Source organism: Sorex araneus, chromosome 6 (assembly GCF_027595985.1).
Source record: "Sorex araneus isolate mSorAra2 chromosome 6, mSorAra2.pri, whole genome shotgun sequence".
Taxonomy (NCBI): Eukaryota; Metazoa; Chordata; class Mammalia; order Eulipotyphla; family Soricidae; genus Sorex; species Sorex araneus.
The window spans coordinates 113,074,923-113,094,285 of NC_073307.1; the positions used below are offsets into that span (position 1 = coordinate 113,074,923).

Here is a 19,363-nt window from a genome sequence, read left to right on the forward strand (position 1 = left end):
CAATGCCTCAACTTTTATGTTGTGCCCAGGTGTTTTCCAAAGTTGGGGGTTAAGGACCTTTCTCCCACTTTTTCCTTTTTGTATTATATTATGTTATATTCTGAACATAACCACTTGGGGGTCTCCATTCCACAGGGGCCAAGTTCAATCCCTCCTGTGCGCATCCCAGGGTCTGGGAGCTTTCTCCAGATGGTCCTCCAAGTAGATGGAAATCCTGTGTTCTTTTTGCAAGCTAAGCAATGAGATCTCTCCATTAACATGAAAAACTCTTATGAATATAGGGCTGCTCTCTGAAAACCATTTGGAACATAACAGAGCACCTAGCACAGTGCAAAATCATAATCATCATATGATCATATCTCTCTGTGTGTGCACACATGCACGCAAGAGAGAGAGAGAGAGACAGAGAGATCAAGAGACTCAGCTCTCTTTTCTGCCATGAAGCCTCAGGGAAGTGTCATGGAGAAGTAGCTCCTTGACCAAGCACCAGGGTTTGACACATGGGTTTGGAGAATTAAGCAGAGCTAAGCAGGCTCACTTATAGGTGGGAGACCTACATTTTCTGCACGTGCACTGATCTCAGAATGGTCCTTCTTCTAAGAAAGCTCCTCCTGTGAAGGAGAGTCAGGGCCTCAGGCTGCCACAGGTCCTTCCTTCCCCATTTATGGCCCAGAATCATCCACTTCAGTCTCCAGCCCTTCTCCATTTCCATGCACTGCAGGGAGGTGATTCCTCCAGGCCAAATGCCCTGACCTCTGACATCCTTCTCTCCCACAACTTTCTCAGGACCCTTCCAGATAAACTTCTTCAGTGTTTTGCAATGACTAAGCTGTAGGTTTGGGTGAGCAAAGAAGGGAAGAGCAGGACAGAACATTGAAGGGGCTGGTCCCAGCATTGCTCCCACATGCTGGGTGACAAGGCAATCCACCTCACCTCTATATCATGGTCATAGAATAAGGCACTGTAGCATTGTCATCCCATTGTTCATTGATTCGCTTGAGCAGGCACCAGTAACGTCTCCATTGTGAGACTTGTTACTGTTTTTGGCATATCGAATACGCCATAGGTAGCTTGCCAAGCTCTGGCATGCGGGCAGGATACTCTCAGTAGCCTGCCAGGCATTCTGAGAGGGACAGAGGAATCGAACCCGGGTCGTGCAAGGCAAACGCCCTACCAGCTGTACCATCGCTCCAGTGTATAGAATAAGGAAGTTTGAATAAGTGGTCCCTTAGTCTTCTCCATAAAACTCCAGATCCTCCATCTCACATGTGGTAAACTGAAGACATCTCATTCAAGAAGTCAGTTCACTTTCCCTCCCTCCCCTGTCCCCACCAAAAGCCACAAGAAACCTCCCCTTCGCACTATCCTGACCAAACTCTCATTTGACTTTAAACTCTCCCCAGTCTTAGCACTGAACAGTCCAAGCACTCTGAGACCACTGGTCCCCCGCCCCCCTGACCAGATTACAGTTTCCTGAGGGGTAGAGGTGGGCACTGCTCACAGCTGCATGCCTACTGCCAAGCGCTGGGCCTAGCCACCACCAGGCATTCGGTTGGCATCTGCTCAAAACTAGAGCCTTTCCTCTCACGCATACATCAACACACACAGTCACTGTTGATATCTTCATCTCAGCATCAAAGCAGAGCTTGCCCCGTTAGGGGTGGGGGACAGAGAGCGGGAGGAAGAACAGCAAGCTGGGCAGGATGCCCACGGCCCTGCTGGTCCAACACCATCCTCACTGCCAGGCGCTGAGCTCAGACATGTCTGTCTGCCCGTGCAGCTCCAGGCCTTTAAAAGGAGTGCACACACGTGCAAAGCTGTGAGGAAAGGGCACTGTTCTGCAGCCTGCGCCCTGTGCATCTGCTTCAGTCAGGCCCCAGGCCTGGCCCTGAGACCAGCACCAGCCTCTACTCTTCCGCCCATTGTGATGCTCTCTGCTGGCTCCCACGCCCTGCTGTGACTGCCTCCCTCCCACTCCATCCCTGCCTCTTGAGAGCTGCCCTCCTGCAGGCAGGCTCCAATGTCTGACCCTGGTCTTAGCCTCCCGGGAAGGTCCAGGGGATGTGAGAGGCAGAAGAACAACAAAGTCTCACTATCTTAGCTACCGGCGGGAAGTCTGACTGTAGATGAACCCCTCACTGCTTTTGCCAAGAGAACAATCTCCTGTGACATCAAGCCCTAGAAGTTCCCCTTTCCCTTTTATTCTTGTTTGCAATTGAGTCATTTTCCACTGGAGATTAAAAAAAAAAAAACCAACCCCAAGGCATTTCAGAGAGGGGCATCAAATCGATAGATAAGAAGCTGGGATTGATGGCTGTGATAAAAGCGACTTTATTGATCTCTGTCCAAGAAGGTAGTGTGGGGCTGGAGCAATAGCACAGTAACTCGGGCATTTGCCTTGCACATGGTCAACCCGCGTTCGATCTCAGGCATCCCATATGGTCCCCCAAGCACTGCCAGTAGTAATTCCTGAATGCAGAGCCAGAAGAGCCAGGAGTAACCCCTGAGCATTGCCAGATATGACACCCCCCAAAAAAAACAAACCCCAAGAAGTCGGTGTGGGATAGGACGAAAATGGGGAACCACTCTACAGGGCTCCCAGACAGCCTTCTGAGCTACTCAGGAAGGGAGTGGTGGTGAAGCACTGCAGTGCCACTGCCAGGGCTAGACAGGGAGGCAGCAGCAGGCACATGAGGCCAGTCATGCTCAGGCCACGGGGTGCGTGCACGGTGGCCACCAGACTCTAGCAGGTTGTTGGGGGTGGAGGGCTCCCTCTCTAAGGCAAAGGTCACCAGAGCCGTGACTCTGGGAGTTTGCCTGAGTGGGGTGAAGGAGACGCTAGACTCTTCCAGAAGGAAAGTGAGAACGAAATGTGCACAGGGAAGTCTGCCAATACACACAGAGATCAGCATCCAACCCTGAGAGGTTCTCAGGGGGAGGCAGGACTTCCCTGGGTCTGGCAGTGAGAAGATGACATTCCCAGGGCCTCTGCTCCTGTTTATCCCAGAGGCCCTCCCCTGCAGCAACGGTCACAGGAAGCCATTGTTAGCCTCCTGGACCTCACAAGAGACCATGAATCCTGGGCAGAGCCTGGTTGTTCAATTGGCTGGAAGAGCGTGATCCTTTTATTTAACACTGTCACTGTCACTGTCATCCCATTGTTCATCGATTTGCTCGAGCGGGCACGAGTAACGTCTCCATTGTGAGATTGTTGTTACTGTTTTTGGCATATCGAATACGCTATGGGTAGCTTGTCAGGCTCTATGTGCAGGTGGGATACTCTTAGTAGCTTGCCAGGCTCTCCAAGAGGGACAGAGGAATCGAACACAGGTTGGCCTTGTGCAAGGCAAATGCCCTACCCGCTATGCTATCACTCTAGTTGTAAGGATTCAGGAGTAAGCCATCCTTTTATTATTTTTTGTTCTTTCTTTCTTCCTTCCTTCCTTTCTTTCTCTCTTTCTTTCTTCCTTCCTTCCTTCCTTCCTTCCTTCCTTCCTTCCTTCCTTCCTTCCTTCCTTTCTTTCTTTCTTTCTTTCTTTCTTTCTTTCTTTCTTTCTTTCTTTCTTTCTTTCTTTCTTTCTTTCTTTCTTTCTTCATTTTTGGCTTTTGGGGTGATACCCAGCAGCGATACACAGGGATTACTCCTGGCTTTGCACTCAGGAATTACTCCTGGTGGTGCTCAGGGGACCATATGGGATGCTGGGAATCAAACCTGGGTTGGCCGCGTGCAAGGCAAATGTCCTACCCACTGTACTATCACTCCAGCACCTGGAAGAGAATGATCTTTCCTTCCACCGGCAGGAAAGCTTGGTCTTTCTATCAGCAGGGAGAATGTAGTCCTCCTTCTATCAGTAGCCTCCCCTGGTCACCCTGTCTGTACTCTTGGCACTCGCTCACTCCTTCCTAGGTAGGTCTCACCTGGGTGCACTTCTTTGCTTCTTTAAATCAGTGGTTTTCAACTGTCACCCCCCCCCCCACACACACACACAAATGTCCTATCTCCTTAAATCTCTCTGTCAGCCTTCTCATCCTGGAGCTGCTGAGGGAACATCAAGTGGGAAGGGTGCTCATCTACAGAAATTCCCTACTGGTCCTAGAAAAAAATCATTGCCAATATAATGGATAGTAGTTTTCTATTATCGATGGGCAGGTCCACAGGTGTCTCTTCTCCTGTGAGAAGGTTGAAAACACTGTTGAAGTCCTTTCCAGTTAGTAAGTACCAGAACCTGCCAGCTTCCCATTCATGAACCTGATGCAGGATCCCCAAGGAGAAGAGCAATGTGGAGATGCTCCCTGATGGAGAAGAGCAGCGCAAAGGTTCTCCCTGCACTGAGGCAGCAGAGCTGTTCATTCCCTCTGTCCATTCCCATTCATCCTCTGGTTCCACAGGCTCTGGAGTCTGAGAGGCTTACTGCCTCTGCTACCCACACTCCACACTATGTGGAAATAACATCAGAAAAAATCCTCTGATTATTGAGTGTTTATGATTTGCTTAGAAAACAAAAATTTAGGGCTGGAGCAATAGTACAGCGGGTAGGGTATTTGCCTTACACGCGGCTGATCCGAGTTCGATTCCCAGCATCCCATATGGTCCCCCGGAGTAGTCTTCCTCCCAGGAGTAGTTCCTGAGTGCAAAGCCAGGATTAACCCCTGAGCACTGCCAGATGTGACCCAAAAAATAGCAAAAAAAAAAAGAAAGAAAATCAAAGTTTAGGGTGTCAAAGGTCAAAGTGATCGTACAGCAGGTAGGGTGTTTGCTTTGCACGCGGCGACCTGGGTTCAATCCTTGGCATCTTATATGGTTCTCCGAGCACCACCAGGAGTAATTTCTGTGCACAGAGTCAGGAGTAATCTCTGAGCATTGTCAGGTGTGGTCAAAAACAACAAAAGAAAATCAAAATTCAGCTAATTTACCTTTCTAAGAAACTCCTGGATACTTTTTGCTCTTCCCCAGCCCCCAATTTTATTCCTTCTTGTAACCCCGTATAATAAATACATCATGATCATTTAATAGATAAGGAAGACAGAGCAGAGAGACTAAGTTACCTCTCAGGATTTAAGCCTCGGCTCCTCCGTCTGCAAAGGCGTGGTTACATGCCTTTAGTCACACGCCTGCTAAATACTGATTGGAATTTCCTCTCCCAGGTTCCCTTCACTCCAATGTGTGTAGTGGAGCCCTTGGGGTGGGAGAGGCACCATGAGATGTCACTTGGGATGTCACTAATGCTTGAAGATGGACAGGAAATGTCTGTAGGTTGACAGGAACAATGACAGCAAGGCACTCAGAGCATCTGGAGTCCAACCACCTTCTGTATCATTGCTCTCATTTGATATATGTCCCCACAACTCTGGTGCAAAGCTTGCCATGTTTTCTGCCCTGTGGCATCACCATCTGGCTGAAAATTGTTGAGATCGGACTAGTTGTGAGCCCCAAATGGTGATGAACAGTGTAAGGGGTCACCTCACACAGGAGCTCTGCACTGCTGCATCTCGGCAGGTTCGAGAAGGAGCCACAGCCCTATTGAGCCCTTCCTCACAGGCAGGTGGGAGGTGAGCTGCCCTCTCTATTAAGGCAGGAAGCAGAAGGGGAGGGCAGGCGACAGAAAGGAAGGAAACATTATCAGCCAGTGAGTCATGAGGGGTCGGTCACCATCAGATACACAGTCTACGTCAGAGGATATAGACTCAGCCCACCCAAGTCTGAGCCCAGATGGCTGTGTGTCCTCCTCCAGAGCTTAGATGTGTGGCTTCTGCTTGTACTGGTGTGTAGACATCAGCCGATGAAGAATTCCAAACATCTGTGGGGGGTCTGGCGAGGCTCAGGCCTTCCCATGAGAGCACAGCTACAGCTGAGTAGAAAGAGCTGAGCGCTTCCTGGGCAGGGATTAAAGCTTTTGTTTGATCATTTGAGTCAAACAGTGTCCTTGACTTTTCACTCCTGCTACACACACGCTACTGCACTGGGTCTCTGTGCTGTTCTGTGACAAATGTCAGTATCTCTACAGCACCATCAGTGGCATGAGGCCCGGGCCACAGCTACTCAACTCACCAGCATTCCAAGAAACTCACCTAATCCCTAGGCGGCGGTGGGGTGGGAAGTTGGGGGGGTGGGGGCGGGGGGTGGGGGGGTCTAGTTAAAGAAACAAATGAACAAATGTTTGAATCACAGAGTTGAATGAGGGCCAGAGAGAGAGTAACACTTGCCTTTCACACGATTGACCCCAGTTTAATCCCCAACACCCCCATCTGGTCCCCTGAGCCAGGAGTGATCCCTGAGCACAGATCCAGGGGTGAGCCCTGAGCACTGTCACATGCTGCACGAAACAAAACCTAAAAATAAACATAGATTGAATTCAGTGGGCAGGAATTCTGCCGTGAACTGGCAGAATGGGAAAACCCCTCTATGGAACATTACTTATACCAGGTCTGATTGTAACAAAAAGACCAGATCTTCCCGTCAGTCTCAGGGAGCAAAGCAGGCAAAAACAAGGTGACCCTGCAGGGATCCAGGGGGACACCATAGCTGGCCCAGAGGTGATGAGGGGCATCTCAGGCTGAAATGGGTTGCTGGGTCAGAGACTCACCTGATCAAGAAATGGAAGGTGTAGGAATTGCTCACAAGCAAACTACTAGGCAAATGCAATCACCCAGACGTGCAGCCTTCATCCTGAGGCAGAAGTTGTATAAACTTCCGTTCTGGTGATCACCAGAGAAAGGGTCTATCCTATCACATGAACTAGGAGCAGGGTGAGAGGAAAGGAATCACTTCAAATGTAAATAACCCACAGGAAGCAGGTGGACCTTTTGTTCCTGAAACATCTGATTAGAAATCCAGAGACAACGAGATCCTTGGAACTACATAGACAATCACCAGGGAACAAATTTCTGGTTCTAGTGGAAGGTAGGATGGAGTGTCTCTGTAGAGTGGGTCTGTGGGTGAACGGGTCAGCAAGGAGAGCTGAAGAATGCAAAGCAGCAAAGAAGGTCGGAGCAGGGCTTCTCCAGTTCCTCCCTCCTGTGACCCTTCAGCCTGAGAAATTTTTAATCAATCTGGGTAAATAGGATATACAAAAGATATACAAACCCAACATCTACTGAAAATAAGTCATGAAGAAATTAACTTTCAAGCAAAATTTTCACCATGTGTGGGATGGCCATTCCCTTCTACAAATCAGAGACGTCAGTAAGAAGGTTACTCAAACTTCCACAGCTGCTGCTCTGTGTCAGGCAGTGTTCTGAGAGCTCCACCCCTGTATGACCAAATCATGAAGACACTGGATCACTTGCTGAATCAACTAGAAAAACCCCTAGGACTCAGGCTTTAGGTGTTATTCCATAATCTAAGGGAAAACATCATATGCTTGTCATGTTACCCAATTTCTTTCCTAAGTTGTTCTTCTCTAAACATACTTCCCTTTTGATGTCCCTCAAAATCCCATTCTGCAATGCTGATATGAGGGGCAAGGAATAAAATTATCATCTTCCTTTTACAAGACATCATATCTCCATTAATATGGCTCAAGTTCACTCTTCCTTCGAGAGCAACCACATGAGACTAGCGACTGACAATGAGCTAAACACTAAGATCCAGAAGTATTTCCAAGAGGGCATTAGTGAAGGAGTATTTCCCTTCAGCTGTGCTTAGAGACACAGTACAAACACCAGTACAAGTGTTTGTCTTTACCCCTTTGTCTGAAATCTGCTCTCCTGAGTTGTTCACAGAACCACCATCCCAAATCAGAAAGGTTCCCCTGGGCTCCCCTGCAGAAAGGTTCCCCTGGGTTCCCCTGAGCTCCCCTGTCCTAGAGACAAAGACCCAGGCAAAAATACTGCCTCTATCCTGAATAGCCTGTGGGGACTTGAACAAAGTGTTTTTTTTAATTTTGAAAACATATGTGCTGCTATTTTATTTTTGACAGAAAAATTATATATTCAGTAATTTTATTAAAACAAATTTACACATTGAAAGTAACATATTACTTAAATTTCATTTTCTTAAGGTAAAGCAAAAACTTTTATTTAAAGATATTTAGAGAATTCTAAAGGAAGGGAAAGAGAGAGTGAGAAGAGAGAGAGTGAGAGAGAGAGAAGAGAGAGAGAAAAGGAGAGATGTTCAAGAGAAAGCAAGAGAAAGCATGCATAGACTTCTTCAGAGTGGAAAACGCAAAAAACGGCTTTGGGGAGAATATTATATACAATTTCTGCACGTTCTCTTGGCCTGGAGTTCTCTGCATATATTAAAATTAATCTGATGTTGTCACAGGAAAGCCTTGGACTTTTGATGGTTCTTTCATATTCTTAATTAGATTCTCCTTTAGGTTTCCCATAACTTCTCCTTTTCTGAGGGAGTCTAACCTTCCCTGGGTTGTGTCTCAATTTCTCCACCCTCCAAAGGACTTAGTATTTGCATCTCAAACGGATATGTTCCTCATGCTTTTGGGTTATTTCAGGGTTGAGCATTTTCTTCAAAGTTTCATTATTTCCTAGAACCTCATCACCAGTATACCACCATCCATCTGCCTGCAGCATTGGCCCCGAGAGATTTCACCCCCTTAAATGGTTACGGGATACATAATTTCTGGGGGAAATTGATTTATGAGAGTCAAAGTTCATGTGTGCATTAGGGGTACAATGCTACCATCCTGGGTCTGCCACCAATGTGCCACTACACGTTTTTTTAAGCTTGAAAACATCTCATAGTCTCTTGCACATAATGGAGGTAATACACACGTCTTTAAAGAGATTTTGGAGTGGTGTGAAGTGAGAAAACAGGCAGTAAGCAGTTTGCAGAAGTGAGTGAGTGGTAGCTCTTGGAGTATATCCTGGTGGCAACTTCCAGGTGGTTCAGCAAACTTCATTCAGCCAGCTGGGCCATCTAAGGCCACACTTGCTCAACTCCTTAAGCCACAACCATCACTCGCTTTCTCCTCCCCTTTTATGTGCACTTGTCATTTGGGCTTACCTGGATTATCCAGAACAATGCTTCATTTTAAAGCCTTCTGGTTAGGAGATTTTTTTTTATCTGCAACTTTTATTCTTCGTGGCCACACAGCAGCACGGACTCATAGGAAGCAACATTAGGACATGGGCACCCTGGGGAGGGCCTTATTCTGCCCCCCAGACACCCAGGAAGCCATCCCTACTGGCTCCAATGTCAGAGACCTCAGCTGTGTGTCAGGAGAAATGGAGAAGATGAAGACCCCAGTGTTCTCCTAGCCACACGCTTAGACCCTTGGCCATACCCACAGGGCGGCAGCACATTGCCACTTAGCGGGCATCCACCTGCCTCTAGGACCCTGGACCAGGCTCCAGCCACATTCTCTCTATGGTAACCCATCCTGCTCCTTCACACTTGCTGCTGGCATGGACTCTCTCCTCCACAGTGGTGAGAGGTACCCTGTCCCCCTAACCAAACCTTCAAGCCTCAATCCCAGACCCTATCCCACCAGTTGGTGGTCCACCGAAGCAAGCGCTCCTCAGGGGACACTAAGGAGAAGGGTGACACCATGACTGACCAGGTTTAGAGTCCCTGAGGTTCTGCCAGCAAGAGGCGGGAAGCAGCACTCGCCAAAAGCTCTGCTCTGAGCTATCTTGGAGGAAGGCCACTGCGTTGCCATGGCAGCGTGAAAGCCCCGACACTACAGCTCCAGAAAGCCCTTCTTCTCCCCCACCCGAATGCCCACTAGGTCAGGTGCTGTCCTTCCATGTTGCTCTGGCCCCCGTTAGCAAAATAGGCACTAATGCCAGGTAGTGGGGAGACCCCACATCCACCTGCCTGCCTCACCGTCATGGGTGGGGGCCTCACCCTCCATGCGCTGAGCTGGTGAGTTTGTTTTAAACACACAACAATAATAACAACAATACACACAAACACTCACACATACATTCCCACAATCACAGTCTGTCTTCTCAGTGACTTCCCAAAAGACATCACCTGTGTTCTCTATCCTATGTAGGTGGGTATGTATGTCCTGGCAGGCTGTAGAAGGCCATCAAAGTGTGTGGTCTGGCTCTGGCCCATGACAGGACAGACACATCTGCTTCTTGTTATTATGGACGGCCGCTTGCAGGTCCTCTGCCTGCATTGTGTGGCCCTTAACCAGTGCTATCTAAAAGCTCTGGGCAGAATAAAAGATCTCATTCACAAGAGCAAAAGGACTTCCCCCATGTCTCTCATACCTTCCTTTTGAAAAACGGTTGCTTAATGAGGCAGAAGGAGAAAAACAGAAGCCAGACAATCTTACCCTTACGAGGCAGAGAGAAATGAAAGCAAAGAAGCAATGTCCAGTGAAAAAGAGCCCTGGCTCAGGACGGCACTGAGGTCAGCAATGAGGCTGGGGAATAGGCAGGAAGGGTCCAGTCCTCCATGGTGCTGAGACATCGGCACTTTGGTGGTGGGATGGTGGTGTGGCGGTGTAGTGGGGGAACACTGTACCCCTAAATCACACCCACATTTATATTCCTGTTACCCAACATTATTTTAATTAAAAATAAATGTATGGGGGGAGGCACAGAAGAGAAACAGGGGACAATGGTGGAGAGAAGTGGATACTAGTGAAGGGACTGGTGTATACCTGAAATTCAATCACAAATAACTTTGAAATTCATGATGATTCAATTAAAAATATTTTTAAAAATTTGAGTTGAAGTTGAATTTCCATGCAGCAGGATAGCAGGATGCGGGGTCTGAAGTGGGTGGTCTGCTGAGGTCTGGCAAATCTACATAACACATGGATCCTGGTCCTGGTTCCTTCCCTGACTGTCCCTTTGCTCTATTTGTCCTGGTAAATAGGTCAGTCATGTCAGAGTTTTCTGAGGAGAATATGGGGGAGCCTGAGAGGCAGGAGGGAGCCCCTGAGGAGCTGGAGAGTGTTTGATGCCTGTGTTGGAGAAGCGGGAGTGAGCAGGGTGCAGTCAGGCTGGGGTGCCACTTTCTCCCCTTCAGTCCTTCCATGCCCCAGACAAGAAGGCAAACAAGTGTCTGGTTCTAGCAAAGCCCTTCCGGGGATCCCAGGGGGGTGGGGACACACCAATGACTCCTTCCCAGGTCCCCCCAGTTCTTCCCACCTGCATGGCACAGGGGCCTGCTCTGTTCCTATCCCAGCAGTGCAGAGAGGAGGAATCCCATCCTGAGTTCCCCTCAGCCAAGTGTCAGGGCACCCCAGGAAAGGTGGCCTCTCTCTGCATAGACATGAGAGCCCAGGTGAGGCCCAGGACACAGCTGTGTGTCCGGTCCTTGTGAAACTCCATTCCCAGTGAATGAGGTCAACTCATCAATGGGTGGCTCTATCAGACACCCCCTCGGCAGGGCCTGCACCAGGACAGGGCACCGTGGGCCCCCAAGTCCAGCGCCGACCCAGCAGCAGGGCTGCCTGTGCCTCAAGAGTGTGGGGAGAGAGTCAGAGTGGCCAGACTCCCCGGATCCCCATTACCAAGTCAGATCCCTGCGTGTCTCTGCGTTCTGTGAGTCGCCTTAGCAAATGATCAGGTACAAGGAGGGGTCAGGGGAAGCCAGCCAGTCAGCCAGATGTAGGGGGACAATCTGGGACTCCTGACTGGGCCGCTGACTGGGGGGAGATTTTCCATAATCTCCAGATGAATCTCAGATGAACTAAAACTGTGGATACTCAGCTGCATCACACGTAAATCTTTGTGGGACACTCTTCTTTGGTACCAGAAGTATGGGGAATGTGAGGATGAAGGGAGACTCTGTGTGTGTTCCAGAAAGCACCTACTAGCAACTTATAGAAGGTCACCAGGAGGCACCGGAGGTGACATAAAGTGCTCGGTATGTTCCTGGGCATGGGCTGCCCATATAATTTGGTGGAGAAGGACAGAGAAAACACTGACAGTCAGTTTCCATGGTAAGTTAACAGGAGAAATCAAGCGATGGCCCAGGTACAAGCAAGGTGGGTGTGTTTGGGGTGGAAATGAGCATACAAAGAGAGGCAGTGTTCTACTCAGCACACCTTTGTTTCCTTAGGTCCGCTGGCAGCTCTTGAACTTTGGGTGTATCTGGCAGATCTGGGTGGAGGGAGTCTCTGGCGTCCAAGTGTGGAGAGAGAGGGCCCTGTTCAGACCTGGCCTAGAAGGCTACTATGGAGCCAGGAGGCTCCAAGCTGCCTCTTCCTTCCACCAGCCTCTGCTCTTCTCTCTGCAAAAGGGGCTGCCAGAGGCGCCTTGTCCGCACTGGACAGGCATGACTGTAGGAAGAGTTGTAGATCTTCTCGTGGAAGAATGGCCTTCCTACTATGTTCTTGCTTCTCTCCAACAGCCCAGGAGGAAACTGTAGATCTCTGTCCACCTAGAGCTGTCAAAGAACCCTTCTCAGCAAGCTGGGATGTCAGGACTGGCCGTTTTGGCTGCCTCCTAACAGGCATTTCCTTCTTGGAACTCACTTGCTCTGAGTGGTCCTTTGCCCCTAACCCCATCCCACCCCCCACCCGGCGACTTCCTGCATCTCTCCCAAGGCAGCGCCCTCAGTAAAGGTGGGAGGGACTCTGGTGAGCTGGGTGCACAGGAAGCCTTGTGCCAAGCCCTAGTGGGAAATGTCAAAGGCCAGGACTTGGCATCTAAATGCCTGGGGCACCTTGGCCCACTGCCTTCTCCAGCTACAAGTCGTCTTGCTGTTCTTGCGTTTTCTTGGCTCTGCATGGGAAGGAAACACTAACCCCTTCCTTCTCTTCATACAGAGCTGGGGAGGTGACCAGGAAGGGCAGTACTACATACCCAGCCCATGAGATGCCGTTTATTGTTGAGCCGTGTTGCCATCTGCAATATCCACCCTCTCTCAGAGTTCTTCTTCCTTCCTCTCTGGTTAGGAACAAAGAGGCATTGAGCTGGGCCTGGGTTTTGCATCAAAGTTAGCTGTAATGTCCATAGCATAGGGCCAAGGCCATGGCCAAAAGCAGGGCAGGCCACTGCCTGCAAAGGTTATTCAGGTGACTTGCTTCCTCATGTCCTTTTGGTCTTTTTTCAAACATCACCTTCTTACTGGTCTCCTCTGATCTCTTCTTTAAAATTCCATTTCCTCTTATTCCAGGCTGCACCTTTCTCTTTTCCCCCAAGAATTATTATTATTATTTATTATTATTATTATTTTAAATTGAGGGGCCATCTCTAATGGTGCTGGTGTCTTGCAGAACTGCGAATGGAACTCAGACCCCCGCGAAACCTAGGTATTCTACCACTCGGGCAATTCCACTATCCCCCACCTTTCCCCACTCTATATTCACCTATACTAATAAACACCATCTAACATCCATGTATTTAAATTGCTTTGTTTATTATCTATCCCTAGTCAACTAAAATGCAAGCTATCAGGAGCTTATTCCCCATGCTATCCCTGGGTCCAGATTTTGCCAGCACATAATGGTTGCTCAATAAATATCATCGATGAACATGCACTTTTCTCTCCCTTTATAGATCCTCAGTTGCTCTTTTATCCCTAGATCCAGGGCTCCTGGGCCAGTAAAATTATTGCCAGTTACAAAGCATACAGCAGGTGCTCAATAAATGCTGTTGGTCCTGAACTAAGCTCTCCTCCCAAAACAACACAGAACTGAGAGGCAAGCAGTTTCCTGAAAACTCCAGTTATCAGCCCATTGTGGCTTTCAGTATTAAGAAAATCATAAAATTAAAGAGAAAGGGGAGTAGAAGTTGTGAGGGAAGGGGGTCTCAAAAAGTTAATGAGATTTTTCTCAACTGTGATACGTGCCCACATTTTTAATAATTAGGCATTATCAAAACTCCAACTGAAACGTAAAGAAACATCTTCAGTAACGAAGAGAAGTCAGGCCAACTCCTCTGCTGGGTGTAATGACTTGTTAGCCCCGGAAGACAGATGTACTTTAAAAAACTAATTTACAGAAGAAAAAAAATAATTGTTCATAAAAATGCAACTAATTGGGTTAAAATGACTTATTAATAGGAATGCCAGATGATTCTAGTGCCCTTCAGGAGAAAATTAGGTTATTAATCCCCATAATAGCTCATCAAAGGAAGACTCCCCTCTGCTTAGCAGATGGAGAAACTGAGGCTGAGAGTGGAAGAGGGGCAGAGTGACCTGTCCAGGGCAGGCCGAGGAGACAGACCTCAGTTAAAGCAGGAAAGGGGCCTGGAGTCCAGCTGTACAATTCTGGTTCTGTCCCTAGCCCACTGGTGATGTCCTCCCCCTACAGGCAGGTCCACAAGGCCCAGTCCTGACTCTGCTCACCCACTGGGCCTGAGGTCGGGCAGGGGCCGGTCGAGGGGCAGACGGTCACTGAGGTAGGCGTTGTAGCCGTAGTACTGGAACTGCTTCAGGGCCACACGCCGGCCTTCAGGGCTGAGCTCCTGGCCCCAATGTGCAAACAGAGAGGAGTCTGTGAACGGCTCAGCCTCTGTCTCCTCAGGCTTGGCAGGAGTTTCTGAAGAGAGAAGGGACAAGGAGACAGTGGGTCAGAGTGTACCCCTGCACATGCCATGACCACCCTCTCCTCTCCTCACCACCATCACAGGGAGAACGATCTTAGCCCCATCTTGGAGATGAAGGGTAGAGAAAACTGAAATTACCAACCCTTCCCAAGTATATCCATCCATCCATCCATCCATCCATCCATCCATCCATCCATCCATCCATCCATCCATCCATCCATCCACCTATCCATCCATCATCTACCAATAATCTTGGCACAAGGAATATGGAAACCCCCTTAACAACTTGCCAAGAAGCTGATAGAGGTGACCTTGTAGCCCCACAACTTTAAGTGGGAACCCCTCTGTCTACAGTTGTCCTCCTCCACAGATACGGTGGTCTCAGCCCTTCAACTGGGCTGCTTCTGCTTTTCTTTTCCATATTGAATCCCATCCTCTGCCAGGCTCGAGACCACCCCACATTCTATTCCAGTGTCTGATGTGTTCCATTCCCCCCTCCCTCTCCATTGCCTGGCCCTGCTGGGCATTGGGTACCTTCAGTGACAATCACCATACTGCCAAGAGCTCCTCAAACCCACCAAATTGTTTCCTGATGTTTTCAGATTCTATGTACAAAAATGAATGAACCTTGGAAGGGGCAGCTCGCATAGAGAAGGGAACACCAGATAAAGTGTGGTTTGAGGACCCGCACGGGATGGGAGATGCACTCTGAAAATAGAATACAGACCAAACACGATGGCCACGTAGTACCTCTGTTGCAAACCACAATACCCAAAAGGAGAGAGAGAGAACAAAGGGGAATGCCCTGCCACAGAGGTGGGGCAGGGTGGGGGGATGGGGTGGGAGGGTGGGAGAGATACTGGGAACATTGGTGGAGGGGACTGGGCACTGGTGGAGGGATATAAACAAAATGCAAACATGAAAGTTCATAAGTTTGTAACTGTAACTCATGGTGATTCACTAATAAAAAAAATGAAGGAACCATTTGCAGCCAAGGTGTTTTTCCATGCCCAGATCAACCATACTTTGGGTCTTTGTCAAGCTTGGTAGCGGAACCCCATAACCAGGTCGAGTGGAACCCAAACACAGCATGGTTTCCCAGGCATTCCAAGAAAATGGAGGGACAGGATTACTGACAAAGTGGAAACTTTGGATACACACAGCTAGGGACTAAAATCTATGCTCCAAGGATAAAAGGACAGTGGGTTCTAGGGGACCAAGATCTCTAGGGGAATTCATCTTTCAGTGATGAACTTTCAGACACATGAATTTTCAATGATGTACCCATGAAACTTACAGTGCAATGCCACATCAATGAAAATAAAGTAAAATAAAATTAAATAAGAAGTCCTTGCTTCACTATTCATTGGCCACAAACAAATACTTTCCTTTTCTAGGCCTTGATTTGCCCACCTGGCACATGGAGGTCAGACTTATACTTCTCACCCAAAGATGTGTGATAATCATATAAAAGATGCACTAAAAGCATCTTCTCAGAGTAAATTCAGGAACAATGCAGCTAGGATGATAGCAAGTTGAGACACTCATTCAAGTGTCTCTCTTAGGGGAGGTGTTATATGACCTAGGTGGAAGAATTCTAACTTCTGAATGTGTTTCCAGGAACAGGGAGTTGGGCAAAGGACTTAAAGTAAGAAACTAGAAGCTGAAGAGAGGTGCCATACCTCCGCATCTGGCACCTTCCATGCTCATAAAAATGCAGCCTGGGGGGGCTGGAGAGATAGCACAGCGGGTAGGGCGTTTGCCTTGCACGCGGCCGACCCGGGTTCAAATCCCAGCATCCCACATGGTCCCCTGAGCACGGCCAGGGGTAATTCCTGAGTGCAGAGCCAGGAGTAACCCCTGTGCATCGCCAGGTGTGACCCAAAAAGCAAAAAAAAAAAAAATGCAGCCTGGAGTCTGGAACAAGACAAGTGCACAGGCAGAAGCAGCAGGGACAGGAGAGACAGGCATGGAACACTGTCTCCTCAGCTAGAAGTGTGTCATAGACTGGGCCAAGTAACTAAAAAGGTCAGACTGAAAATAGACCAGGGACTATCGTTACTGAATCCTCAAGGGAGGAGAACTCAGAACTACAGAACCATCATTTCACAAGAGACTGTCAGGAGAACCAGTCTGGAGAGAGGCAGACCTGGGAACAAAAGAGAGACCTACAGATACCCAGAGTCCCCTGATTATGGAAGGGAGGCTCAGGACAAGAGTGGAAGCCCAGCACAGAATATAAATGAGCATGTTGCAGAAGAAAGTGGCTGTCATGGATCCTGGAAGCTAGAAATCCCCTGACCCAGAAAGTAGAGAGGAAGCTGAGACCAGAGCCTCTAGTATGAGATGCCAACATACAGGTGAACAGCACTGATGCTCTCAGTAATGGATGAAGGTGCACCTCCTCTCTCCTTGGAGAGCCCCAGTGGAAGGTCCATGGAATGCCAGGGTTATTCTCATAGTGGCCATGAGCCTACCTGTACCACAAGAATTGCTAACATTATCAACGCATCTCACCCTATAAGGGGGAAACAGGTTTCGTCTACCAGGTCACAGAGTGCAAATGAGGCACGAAGAGAACAAGAACTTTGCCTGGCTTCACTCAGAATAAAGTGGAGGAGTTGAGGGTCAACTCCAGAAAGGCTGTTTCCTGATACTAGGGTCCTAATCAGCTGCCTCAAAATAGCAACATGCTGGTGATTTCCAAAGACAACCATGTCACATCATCTTGGTGACCAGTTTTCCTCACAGATACAAAAGGAAACTCAGATTAGAAGATTAGAAGGTATATTACATACACACACATACACACACGCACATGCACATGCACACACACACTGTGTGCATATATATGTATATATATATATATAAATGAAATGCAAACTATGTAGGCATATCTAAACCAAGGAAGAATACTGATGAATATGATGGGTTCCAGCCCAGAGCTCAGGGTGCACTTGTTTTTCTCATTTTGTCATGTGGGAGGAGAAGCAAAGGGTCGAATGATCTTGAAGGTCCTTGTACTTTAAAAAGATATATGACTCATTCATTTGGAATGGAGGGGGGTAGTAAAAATCTAAGTCAGTGAACCAACTGAATCATGGAATATTTAACAGAAATGCAATTTTACTGCCCTCATGTCCTAATTGGATAGTCCTAAGTTAAAATGAGATCAGTTAGTGAAAAAATTATGATTCACAAATTTGCCTGCATTGCAGAATAATGTTTTATAAACATACTAAAGACCTGGGTCACAGCACATTATTAAGTATGGGTATGAATGACAACTTGAAACTAGCGACTCCTAAATGGTGCACTAAGGTACAATAGAGGGGAAAAATGCTGCTTGCTAAATCAGCAATCACCACCCCATCACCACCACCAAATTCAGGCACTGGGCTGGCAGACAGTATTATCTGAGTTTACTTTTGTCATATTTGTTGGTGTGGACTCCATGAGAGCAGTTTTCAGAGGTTTCACTGGCTCTCATCAGGGTATGCAACTCTTACCTGGGATCCATGTGCTATTTTAAAATAAATAAGACAATCAGTAATCCAAAGTGTTTAGTCACTAGACACAAGGAAGAAAGGATGCAAAGGTTAAGTGACTAATCCAAAGTCACCCAGTTTTTCAGTGTGTTGAAAGAAATCTGGCTTTCTCCAAACCACTCATTGTTTCTTCTCCACCATGAGGGCAATTTAAGTAAGATCCAGGGGCCTAATCTAGGACACCATTGTTGTCGTTTTTTTAAAACAAAAGTTTTATTGAAATACCATTGTGGCTATGTCACCTATGGCTGCCCTGCAAGGACATAGTTGAGTAAGTGGGAGAGACCACAAGGTCTGCAGAGTTGAAAATATTCTCTGGCCACGTAAGAAAGTGTGTGCAGAATCTATATTCTATGTCTTACATTTGACATCACTGAGTTAAGAAGATCTTGCCTATGCTAATTCAATTCAATTTTCTTTCCTTTCCCAAGAATTAGTTGAGAGCATTGCCTGTAGTCAAAATCCTAAGGATTATCCTCCAGCTCTACTAGTTACTAGTTTAACTTAACTTACCCTGCATCTCAATTTCCTCACCTGGGCAATGGATTTGATAGTAATGGTACTTTATTCACAAAACATCACTGGGTCCATTCCCAACCTCCTCCCAGAGTGGGGAGAAGGAAGGTAAGGTGGAAGACAGGAGGGAAAAGGCTGTCTCTTTCCTGCCTGCAGAATTAGAAAGAGACTGCAGAAAATTCTGAGCCACCCTCCCCATGCCCCTGCACCCAGAAACTCAGGGGCAGAATGCAATAAGAAACAGACCCAGCTTCTCCAGAAACTCATCTAAGATGCCTTCATGGGGTGTTCGGTGCCAGCACAGGGTCCCCAGGAACTTGAAAATCCAGTCAAGTGTCTCCTGGATCCCCAAAGTTCTGGCAGAACCATAGGTGTCTGTTCTTTCTCCATAACCCCCTCCTGCCTGTTTCTCAGATGCAGAGGTGGGGATACACTCCTTCGACATGGAAAGAGTAAATGGGAAGTTCAAGGACCTGTGCTTTTCAAATATGGACAAACAGACTGAATTCTTCCTTAGCTTTGGCAGGTGTCAAGAATCTGCCTTCCCCTCATGGACACCCCACCTTTTGGAGAGTCAGAGAACAGTCAAGAAGCTCACCCCCAGGACGGCTTTCTAGCCCAGACTGCTAGGCACCCCCAGGTCAGTCCTCCCATCATAGTTGGCTGTGGAAGGGCCTGTCAGCTATGCCTCAGAGAGCACGTGTTCATTAGATCACCTAAAGTACATGCATGCGTGCGCACGCGCGCACACACGCACGCGCGCACACACACACAAGATTTTTTTTTTCTCTGCCAAGAGTATTGCCAAGCATCAGAGATACCAAAATACCAAGACTGGTACCTTCCCAGGGGAGTGTCAAAGTGTATATATACAGGAGCACTCA

The 19,363-nt window shown here is 48.0% G+C and overlaps 1 protein-coding gene across 1 annotated transcript in view; it reads right to left on the bottom strand.

Annotated features, from left to right (window-relative positions):
- Nucleotides 1–19,363, bottom strand: part of GALNT18 (polypeptide N-acetylgalactosaminyltransferase 18) — a 383,589-nt gene that overhangs the window by 173,698 nt on the left and 190,528 nt on the right. Inside the window, exon 2 of the mRNA XM_004613599.2 lies at nucleotides 14,216–14,408. Coding sequence (XP_004613656.2) covers nucleotides 14,216–14,408 — 193 coding nt within the window. The remainder of the gene's footprint in view (nucleotides 1–14,215; nucleotides 14,409–19,363) is intronic.